The 12023-nt window shown below is 37.1% G+C and overlaps 1 protein-coding gene across 1 annotated transcript; it reads right to left on the bottom strand.

The window, feature by feature from the left end:
- Nucleotides 1-3105: 3105 nt before the first annotated feature.
- On the bottom strand, nucleotides 3106-11427 carry LOC131537333 (gastrula zinc finger protein XlCGF8.2DB-like). Its single transcript, XM_058770690.1, has 2 exons — nucleotides 10892-11427; nucleotides 3106-6027 (listed from the first exon to the last, which is right to left on the bottom strand). The coding sequence occupies exons 1-2, from the start codon at nucleotides 11028-11030 to the stop codon at nucleotides 5027-5029; spliced, it is 1140 nt and encodes a 379-aa protein (XP_058626673.1). The 5' UTR covers nucleotides 11031-11427; the 3' UTR covers nucleotides 3106-5026.
- Between the last annotated feature and the right edge of the window lie 596 nt (nucleotides 11428-12023).

Raw genomic sequence — 12023 nt, 5'->3', positions numbered from 1 at the left:
TAAACAAGACCATATCTGCAGATGAAACCTTTTTTGTAGAAGCATTTTTTAAAATTTGAACTAGCAACTCATGACTACACCACGTTATGTACGAGAAGCTGCAAAAGACACAGGCGCAAGTGGAATGTACAGAACATGGTGACATAAATTCTTAAGTAAATATATCGGGCGATATATTGCTTCACCAAAAATGATTGAGGTCATGCACATATATTGCGCGAAAAGTCGATATATTGATTATTGCGACAGGCCTATGTGTCAGTGGTTTCCTTTTTGTCATGCAAAATATTTAAGACTCGTCTAATATTGTGAGTAGTCTGTCTGTCCATCCTTATGTATAATCTACAATATCTTGTAATTCAGCTTCATTCATCACATGCAAAGAAAAATTGCAGTACTTTACAACTATAAGACGGAAGAGCTAAATAAACTTATCACTGCATCTAAACCAACAACATGTTTTTTAGATCCTGTATCTGTTAAATTACTGAAAGAGCTGTTACCTGTAGCAAAGAACCGCTTCTCATTATTAACTCATCATTATCTATAGGTCACATCCCAATACCCTTCAAGCTGGCGGTTATTAAGCCTCTTATTAAGAAACCACAACTAGATCCTAGTGAACTGGCAAATTACAGACCCATTTCAAATCTTCCATTTACAGTGGGTACGGAAAGTATTCAGACCCCCTTAAATTTTTCACTCTTTGTTATATTGCAGCCATTTGCTAAAATTATTTGTTCTTTTTTTTTCCCTCATTAATGTACACACAGCACCCCATATTGACAGAAAAACACAGAATTGTTGACATTTTTGCAGATTTATTAAAAAAGAAAAACTGAAATATCACATGGTCCTAAGTATTCAGACCCTTTGCTCAGTATTTAGTAGAAGCACCCTTTTGATCTAATACAGCCATGAGTCTTTTTGGGAAAGATGCAACAAGTTTTTCACACCTGGATTTGGAGATCCTCTGCCATTCCTCCTTGCAGATCCTCTCCAGTTCTGTCAGGTTGGATGGTAAACGTTGGTGGACAGCCATTTTTAGGTCTCTCCAGAGATGCTCAATTGGGTTTAAGTCAGGGCTCTGGCTTGGCCATTCAAGAACAGTCACGGAGTTGTTGTTAAGCCACTCCTTCGTTATTTTAGCTGTGTGCTTAGGGTCTTTTGTCTTGTTGGAAGGTAAACCTTCGGCCCAGTCTGAGATCCTTAGCACTCTGGAGAAGGTTTTCGTCCAGGATATCCATGTACTTGGCCACATTCATCTTTCCCTCGATTGCAACCAGTCGTCCTGTCCCTGCAGCTGAAAAACACCCCCACAGCATGATCCTGCCACCACCATGCTTCACTGTTGGGACTGTATTGGACAGGTGATGAGCAGTGCCTGGTTTTCTCCACACATACCGCTTAGAATTAAGGCCAAAAAGTTCTATCTTGGTCTCATCAAACCAGAGAATCTTATTCAGGTGTTTTTTTAGCAAACTCCATGCGGGCTTTCATGTGTCTTGCACTGAGGAGAGGCTTCCGGGCCACTCTGCCATAAAGCCCCGACTGGTGGAGGGCTGCTGTGATGGTTGACTTTCTACAACTTTCTCCCATCTCCGACTGCATCTCTGGAGCTCAGCCACAGTGATCTTTGGGTTCTTCTTTATCTCTCTCACCAAGGCTCTTCTCCCCGATAGCTCAGTTTGGCCGGACGGCCAGCTCTAGGAAGGGTTCTGGTTGTCCCAAACGCCTTCCATTTAAGGATTATGGAGGCCACTGTGCTCTTAGGAACCTTAAGTGCAGCAGAAATTTTTTTGTAACCTTGGCCAGATCTGTGCCTTGCCACAATTCTGTCTCTGAGCTCTTCAGGCAGTTCCTTTGACCTCATGATTCTCATTTGCTCTGACATGCACTGTGAGCTGTAAGGTCTTATATAGACAGGTGTGTGGCTTTCCTAATCAAGTCCAATCAGTATAATCAAACACAGCTGGACTCAAATGAAGGTGTAGAACCATCTCAAGGATGATCAGAAGAAATGGACAGCACCTGAGTTAAATATATGAGTGTCACAGCAAAGGGTCTGAATACTTAGGACCATGTGATATTTCAGTTTTTCTTTTTAATAAATCTGCAAAAATGTCAAAAATTCTGTGTTTTTCTGTCAATATGGGGTGCTTTGTGTACATTAATGAAAAAAAAAAAAGAACAAATGATTTTAGCAAATGGCTGCAATATAACAAAGAGTGAAAAATTTAAGGGGGTCTGAATACTTTACGTACCCACTGTATGTCTAAAAATTTTGAAAAAGTTGTATCTGCTCAGTTGTGCTCCTTCCTGCAAAATTTTAGTGCTGCATTTCGACACTACAGATCATGACATACTTATAGATTGATTACAAAACTATACGGGTATTCAAGGGCAGGCTTTAAGATGGTTTAGAGCCTACCCGTCCGATCGTTATCACTTTGCCCATTTAAACAGGGAATCATCTCAATTAATGCCAGCAAAGTATGGAGTGCCACAAGGATCCGTCTTAGGCCTTCTGCTATTTTCAATATACATGTTGCCCCTGGGTAATATTATTAGAAAATACGGGATTAGTTTCCATTGTTATGCTGATGATATTCAACTATATATTTCAACAAGACCAGATAAAACTTCTAATTTATCTAAGCTAACAGAGTGTTAAAAATGTAAAAAGACAGTATGACCAATAATTTTCTCCTATTAAATTCGAATAAGACTATAAAACTTGGACCAAAAAAAACAAAAAACAACAACAGTACACACAATCTCTTAGATTACATTTAGCATCTAGACGGATGTACTGTTACTTCCTCTACAGTCAAATATTTGGGCCTTATATCAGACAGGAACTTGTCTTTTGAAAATCATATTTCCCATGTGCATTCTTCTATCTTAGAAACATTGCCAAGCTACAGAACATGCTACCTGGGGGCTGTTTCATAAAACAGGTTTACCAAACAAGCCAGGCTTATTTCAGTTAGTCTGACTTATTTTGAACCAAATCAATTGACAATAAGTCAGGCTAACTGAAATAAACCTGGCTTATTTGGTAAACTTGTTTTATGAAACAGGCCCCTGTTTCTGATGCAGAAAAGCTAGTTCATGCATTCATGACTTCTAGACTGGACTACTGTAATGCACTGCTAGGTGGTTGTCCTGCATCTTCAATAAACAAGCTATATTTAGTCCAAAATGCAGCTGCTAGAGTCCTTACCAGGTCAAGAAAATATGAACATATTACCCACATTTTACAGTCTTTGCACTGGCTCCCTATTAAATTACGTATCAGTTACAAAATATTACTACCTTTAAGGCCCTTAATGGTTTAGCTCCTGCATACCTAACTAGTCTTCTACCACGCAACTATCCATCCCGCTCCCTAAGGTTGCAAAACCCTGGACTCTTGGTAGTTCCTAGGACAGCAAAGTCTACCTCCTTTAGTAGAGCTTTTTCGCATTTGGCTCCCAAACTCTGGAATAGCCTTCCTGATAATGTTCTGGGTTCAGAAACACTCTCTCTGTTTAAATCTAGATTAAAGGCACATCTCTTCAGCCAAACATTCACATAATGTATCTCATAATCTTGTACTTTAGTTATATCTGATCAAATGCACATAATCATTATTTTGCTTGGGTTGAACAGCAGCTACACTATTTTTGTCTCTATTTGTTTCTCTGTTTCTGCAACGGGATTGTCATCCTGAGGTAACTAGGAATTACAGAAGCTTCAGTCTGGATTCAACCCTGACGAAGATCTGAGATGACCGAACACCTGACAAGAGATAATGCTAACCCCTCAGAGGACCTCAGATGATGCCAACCCTGAAGCAACAAACAAAACAACCAAATATAATACCATATAATCATTGCTGTTAACAGTGTTCCCCATCTGTTTGTTTACGTCATTAACTAACTGCATGATCTTTACTCTACATTTCTGCCATATGGGCATCAATTTGAGAGTCTCCACTAATAAGCTACTACTAAATATATTGTAGAAAATAACATTTTCTGTAAAGTTGCTTTGCAAAGATTTGTATCATGAAAAGTGCTATACAAATAAACTTAAATTGAATAAACCCATGTGGAGCCTACATGGAAACTGGTCAAAACTGGCTGGGCCCCAGTAAAATAACCCAGATGAAACCCATTTGAACATCACATGGTTGTGGTGGCTGGAAGATTACAACAGAAGGTAAAAGCTTACTGGGAGTAGTACACAGAGAATAAATATGCACATGTCATACATACATACATAGTGCATTTGTGTAGAAATGCATTACATGTAAAAAGAAAATTACTTCTACACATTTCTTTCATGTAAGTCATATATAGTGATGCAATTTGCTTAAACTAATAAGAAATTCTAATTTGGTGTGAACAACAAAACTGTTCAAAGAGAGCTGAATTATAAAAATTATAATTCAAGAATTAAGCCAAAGTGACTGGGAAAAACTGAAAATGAACTCTAAATTAATAGTAAAATTTCTATTCATTTAGTTTTCTATTCAAAAAGTTTTCAATACTTAATTGAAAATTGCATCATGTAAATACACCCAAAACAAATGAATTCCTTAAATGCCTCAAAATGGACAAAATCTCATGAACAACACCGTTATGAAGGAGAAAATTGGCAAAACAAAAATGAATAACACAAATAGACTTGTTATTGTCCACTTTCTCCACCTTGCACCTGAGGTCTAAAAAGGAGTCAGAATCAACTTAATGTCCGTTTACCTCAGGGACAAAGTCAGGATTATGAGAGAAAATGTACTTTTAAATATGGATCTAAATGTTGCTTCACCGTATTTCAGTCACAGTTGCTGCCATATTTTCTTTATCAAAGCTCTTCTCATACTCACAGCACAAAGAGAGTTTACACTCTCTTAAGAATTATTTTCTGGTGCCTTTTTAAAGAGTCAACCCTTAGAAATCTCCTTCCAGATCAGTTCAATGTCCTTACGGCACAGTGAAAGCGATGAAGATGAGCTCTGAGACCAGCTTTCCAACTCTTTTCACACAGAAGACTTTGCTTCAGTGTGAATTCTCATGTGAATATTAAATCCTTGTTTACAAGTGAAGCTGATTCCACATTGAGAGCAAGTAAAAGGCTTTTTCCCAGCATGAATTAACACGTGACTCTTAAGGCATTCTTTACGTTTGAAAGTGTTTCCACACTCAGAGCAGGTCAAAGGCTTTTCTGAAGAGTGAGTTATCAAATGAACCTTAAGGTGTCCTTTCTGAATAAAACTCTTTCCACACTGAGAGCAGACGAAAGGCTTTATTCCATTGTGAATAAACATGTGATTCTTCAGGCTTCCTTTACGTGTAAAAGTGTTTCCACACCGAGAGCAGCTGAAAGGCTTTTTCCCAGTATGAATTATCATGTGATTATTAAGGCTTGCTTTACGCGTAAAAGTGTTTCCACACTGAGAGCAGGTGAAAGGCTTTTCTGAAGAGTGAATACGCACATGCTCATTGAGTTGTTTTTTGTGTGTAAAACTCCTTCCACACTGAGAGCAGCTGAAAGGCTTTATTCCAGCATGAATTAACATGTGGTGCATAAGGCTTCTTTTCTGTTTGAAAGCGTTTCCACATTGAGAGCAGCTGAATGGCATTTTCCCAGTATGAATTATCATGTGGTTTTTAAGGCTTGCTTTACGCGTGAAAGTGTTTCCACACTGAGAGCAGCTGAAAGGCTTTACAGAAGAGTGAATACGTACATGCTCATTAAGTTGTTTTTTGTGTGTAAAACTCTTTCTACACTCAGAACAGGTGAAAGGCTTTATTCCAGCATGAACTAACGTGTGGTACATAAGGCTTCTTTTCTGTTTGAAAGTCTTTCCACACGGAGAGCAGCTGAAAGGCTTTTTGACTTCTGGTATTTGAATGTTGCCATTTTCAGTTTTGGAGCAACTCACTGGTTTTTCTCCAGCAGTGACATTATGAGCTTTCTGATCTTGATGCTTCTCCACTTCGTTCAGATATTGTCTTTCCTCTTTCACTTTCATCAGGCCTGAAATGAAAACATTATAATGATGAATCCAACGTGAGTGAAATACCCGCGCTCAGTTGTCAAGTCATCATAGGCAAGTTATGGCAATGCGCTGCCATTACAGGTTTTCTGAGGATGCAACCAACTGTTAAAGCATTAGATTTAAAGGTGCAATAAGCGATTTTTGCCAAACGATGTTGATATTTGAAAGCAGCAAAACAAACGCGCCCATACCCCAACAGGACCTTGCCCTTATTTTGAAAACTCCGCCCCACACGTACGTACACAACCATGGCATAACGACGATCGAAGATGACACACAAGCATATTCAAACAAAAGCCAACACGGATAAATTGTGTGAGACGAAGCAAAATCAACGCTACCTACCTATAAAGAAGAAACGATGCAACCTCTGTGTCTGATTCCGATTGTCTAATCGTAACCCTTCTTTTTAATATTTTGTTTCTTTGATATTTTCCTCTTTTTTTTATCTGCCATCTCCCTATATCTGCTAATATCCGTCCTGTGCACTCAAATTGAGCAGTCTCTTCAAGACACCCCCCCTTACTACTGATTAGCTACAAGTATGGATGGTATCGTTTACATTTTATCGATACCGATACTGCTTATCGATACCGGTACTTATCGATATTGTTATCAATACTATTTGGTGCAAAAAGTTGTTGAAAATTTCAAGTTATTTTATTACTGCTTAACTTTAGCAACGGTATTAAAGTTCTTCAGTCAGGAGCAGGGAGTTATTTTTCTCTTTGTGTTTTATTTTATTAACATTAATGAAAATTTACTCACTCTCAAGTTGTTTTAAACCTGAATGAGTTTCTTCTGTAAACACAAAAATTACTTTGAAGAATGTATCATTTTTATTCTTGTGCTGAAAACAAAAGAAGATATTTTGAAGAATGTGGGTAACCAAACAGTTGCTGGTCCCCAGTGACTTCCATATTTATTTATTTTTTTTCCTACTAACAAAGTCAGTGGGGACCAGCAACTGTTTGGATACTCACATTCTTTAAAATATCTTCTTTTGTGTTCAGCACAAGAATACAAATTAAAACAGGTTTGGTACAACATGACAGCGAGTAAATAATGACAGAATTAAAATTTTTGGGTGAACTATCCCTTTAATGAAAACCGGCAGCATGTTTAGTACTGTCCCTTTAAGACCTGCACGCATCTGTTCCTCTCTCAACTGTTTACTTTCACTTTAGACATAACTGTGTTTATATTAGCGCAATCAGACGATAACTAAGTAATCAGGTGCTGTTTGACCAGCCTTTTAGTGTCCGCATGCTTCAGGTGCAAGTAGGGCTGTCGCGAAAACCGCAATATTGCAATACCGTGCTATTGACGAGCATAACCGCAGAGGAATGTAACAACCGCAGCAACCGCGATATTTCAGTGTTTTCTTTTTCGTAAGGTTACGCCCTTCTTGTTTTACACTTCGTGCATGTGTACTGAATATTAGTAATGATAACAATGTATACTATGCTGATTTGCACAGAGGCTCAGTAAATTTGCACTTAACAAGCCTAAATAGACTGCGTGCGAATGAGAGAGAGAGAGAGAGAGAGAGAGAGAGAGAGATCGACTGACCACGTGCGATTACCTGCGTCTGTCCTTCAGGCCGAGTCATGTATATTTGTGTCTTAGCATCGATGCTCTGCTGGTCAGCTGAGCCTTTAAAAGTGGCGCTCAAAGTTAAAATGATTTAAACAGCGTGTTTCATTTACAAATCTCTGAATGAATCAGCGCTTTTGAACGTGTAATTGAATGAAGACTCACTCAAAGACAGTTCCTTGACGCCACCTTGTGGCGTAACAATGAAGCTGCACTGACTGACAGCCCGTCTAGTACAAGCAGGTGAAATATCAACAGAAAAAGTATCTTGTCAGTCAGAATCGAGGATCAGAACTAACTGTATGTATATAGGCTAACAATATACTAATGATCTTATTGTCAGGTTTATGTTTTGTTATGTGGACCGTTATTTTGTGATTCTCTTCTGATTACTTCACTTCCTGTTTCAACGCGATTTATTTTCGGTTTAGTTGGTTCCTGAATATGACCTCCAGGATTATATACACACAGATTATATATATATATATATATATATATATATATATATATATATATATATATATATGGTAATACCGCTACTGAGCCACTCAAAATTACCGCAAGGGAAATTCCTTAACCGCGACAGCCCTAGGTGCAAGCGCTCTGAATAAGCGCACGTCAGAACAGCACATGAATTAAAGGTTCAACCAGCAAGGCTTTAGCACACGCAAATAATGTACTTTTGTGATTGTGGATAAATACAGTGTCTCATGAGTGTAACTCTACCGCTGAATCAGCATTTGATGTGAATGTGTCTCGCATGTTGCAGTTGGAGCTGCTGGAGCCTGGAGACATAGTAAATACAGCACACTGCTTGAGGTAGATGTGTTTTGTTAGTAAATGTTTCATTATATTACTGGTGTTGCCTCCTTTGTTCACTATTACACTACTGCATATATTGCATGTGACACTGGTGTCGCTTATTTTTGTCACGCGAGCTCACACTTTCAAACGTTTCACTCTTGCCGCAAACACACCGCACATGCACCGCAAAATAACAAGCAGCAGCTTCTAATTCGTAATTAACATTGAAATATACAGAGATAAAACAACGCAAGTATCTCTAACAGTATTGTTTGTCCTCAAGCTTATCAGTAGCTCGGTATTGACCCAATTATGTACCGGTCCAAAAAATACCGGTTCTCGGGTACCCATCCCTAGCTACAAGTGTGTTTTGGCACTCAGCCCGATACTGTGGTCAAAAGTGTTTTTCAAAAAAATCGCTTTGTGCACCTTTAAGTGAAAATCAATGGCATATACTACAGCATGGTGTGTGTTTTGAAACCACCCTTGTCAAAAAATCCTAAAGGATTCCAATAGGAAAATTGTACAGGATTCTAATTGGAATTTCTATCATATTTTGGAACCATTCCTATAGGATTCCAATAGGAATAGTCTTATAGGACAAGACATAAATATCCTGTAGGATCATTCCTATAGGATTTTAATCCTATAGGATTTTTATTCTAAAGGTGCACTTTTCCACTGTATTTGTTTTACTAACAAATAGTACTTGACGTTTGCTTAAACTCACCCTGATGTAGACATTGTTCATTGTATGTTGCACAACCTGCAGCAACATTGTAAACAACATGGGAGGTGATTTGTGCAGCACACAGCATTAGTGCAAAAAATTTCTAAGGCACTGATAATTGATTGATGACACACACACACAGCACACATAGCACTTGCGTCCTCCAATGGAAATATTCACTGGACCAGTTCTGGTCTCGAAAGGAGTGGGGAGGAAGATATAAACCTTATACCAGGAGACCAGAAGTTGAATATAAAAATAACACTTTACTGTAACAATAATAATAGCAAATACAATCACATCACAACACAGAACAATAAAACATCAAACAGTAAGTAGAATTTGATATCGTAACTCAGTATAAATTCCCTTTGAGGTGTATAATACTGTTCTTTTCATGCAGTAAATGTAATAAAGTTCAGTTTGTGTGTAATGTAAAAAGTAAAGCAGTAAAAAAAGTGATTCAGACTAAATGTAGGGTATCAAAACTACAACAGTAACAAGTCTGTGTTGACAATATATTTAGCAGCTAAAGTTAAAACTTTAAAAAAGATTTTTTTTAAATATTACAAAATTTAAAAACAATATATATATATATATATATATATATATATATATATATATATATATATATATATATAAAATGCATTATTTAATTGGTATACTATTAGTAATGAACTTACTTCATTTGTAGTTAACTAGTTAAGTATTTAAATGATTCTCCCTTATACGCTGTTGGTGTCGGGGCATATTTATTTATTTATTAAATGACATGAGACTTTGTGATTCCTGCTCTTGCTATACTTTAGTACAATAAAAGCACACAAATTTGGAGTTGAAATGGCAGCTGAGCTAATGAGTGATCCTCTGATGCCATGTACTAGTTATATTGATAATTTAATATCATATTCATCATAAAAGTCTTTGTTTTTCACCAGGAGACACATTTTTGGCACATTTGTTTCATGCCATCTTCATGAATGAAAAGTATATCTTTAAAGTGAATTTTACTGCACCATAGAGTTGAGAAGACAAATATCAGTGTTTAAAATGTGTTCATGACTATGAAGTATTTATTTCTAGTATTTATTTACTATAAACTATGATTGTCAATGATACCATTATGATGCCATTTGGGAGATAGCATCTCTAGCTACTAGTGGTGGGAGAGAAAAAATATCAATTCAATTGTCGCGATTCTTTTTAAAACGATTTAAAAATTGATTGGTTTACTAATTTTTTTTTTTTTCCTAAGAGGTGGTGGAGTGAAGTTAGCGCTTTTTAATTACAACACACACACACACACACACACACACACACACACACACACATATATATATATATATATATATATATATTTATATTGCCCCCAGAGATTTAGTTTTACATAGCAGCATAAACAACAGAACATCAGGATTCTCACATCTTCACATTACGCACCTGCAGCACTTTAAAACTAAATAGGTGTATACACTAAATTAATTTCACTTAATTAACAAAATGAAAGAAAACACACACACACGAGTGAAAATAAAATGTAAATCTCTGTTCAGCTGCATTTTAAGACATTTGAAACATGGATTTAGTTAATGGCCGTTAAGGTTTTATTTTTACATTAAAGAATTTAAAAGTTTTTAAGGATCAGTGGACACCCTTAAGTTGTTAATGTACCACAGAGAGTCATTAAAGATTAATGAAGAATAGAGACCAACCTCCTTGTTCCTCGTGTGTTATTCTCCAGGGTTCTGGTTCCTCGTGTTTTATTCTCCAGGGTTCTGGTTCCTCGTGTTTTATTCTGCAGGGTTCTGGTTCACTCGTGTTCTCCTCACTCTCCTCTTTAACAAACACCATCTTCACAGCAGCAGATCTCAGTTCAGATGATACTCCTCCAGATATTCCTGCTTGTTCCCGACTGTGAGGATGAGGATAAGAATACAGGTATTTTTGACCGGATTCAAAATCTTTTTGTACACTACAAATACATTTCTACAGTGAAAACTAAACTTCTTCCTCCGAGGTTTAATGGTGTTTGGCAAACAAACGTATGTGTTTTAGCGCCACCGACTGGACTGGAGTGAAGCGGCGAGAGGAGGGAGATAATACGGGGGAAATTAGCGCGTTTATGACATATAACATGTTCAGCTCCCTTATCTTTAACTAGTAAATATTCAAAAAAAAAATAAAATAAAAAAATTCATGCTACATTTATGCTGTACCATTTATGACGGTATAAGAGTGCAGGGTAAATGTGAAAGAGTCTCAATGTGTCTGTGAAACAACAGAATCGGGTGCTGACAGATTCTTCATTTCATGAGTGTCTTATGTGTTCTGTGAGCAAAACAAGACATATTGTCATTGTGTACTACCAGGTTATGTTAGGAAGGGCAAGCAAGGCGAGCTCCGTGGAATTTACTCGGAAGCAATGCATCCGGGATTTTGCAGTGTCCACTGCATGCAAGTCTATTGTGCTGAATGAATGATTGTACATAATTTGATTCATCAGAAATAAAATAATTTACCCACCCTGAGATTTCAAATTAATACATTGATTTGTGTAACATGTTCTGAAGAACATTAGTCTGTCATTTTCTGTAATTTGATTAAAAAAAATATGCAGTACAGGCAAATGGTAACTACATTTTCTTAACAGTACTCAACATTTTCTTTATGTATCACACATTTACCTCCTAAGTGCAATTGCATCTCACTTTAATATTCCTTGGTAGGCTACTGTAGAAGAATTTTAGAAGTAAAATGTAATATCCAGAAATATGCTTAAATTACTACAGGTAAAGGATTTAAAATGACACCATCACGAAGCATGGCAAAAGGTGTAAAGACATG

The sequence above is a fragment of the Onychostoma macrolepis genome, chromosome 03 (assembly GCF_012432095.1).
Source record: "Onychostoma macrolepis isolate SWU-2019 chromosome 03, ASM1243209v1, whole genome shotgun sequence".
Lineage (NCBI taxonomy): Eukaryota > Metazoa > Chordata > Actinopteri > Cypriniformes > Cyprinidae > Onychostoma > Onychostoma macrolepis.
Note: the sequence above shows the minus strand (reverse complement) of the source record. Positions and strands in the feature narration are given on the sequence as shown.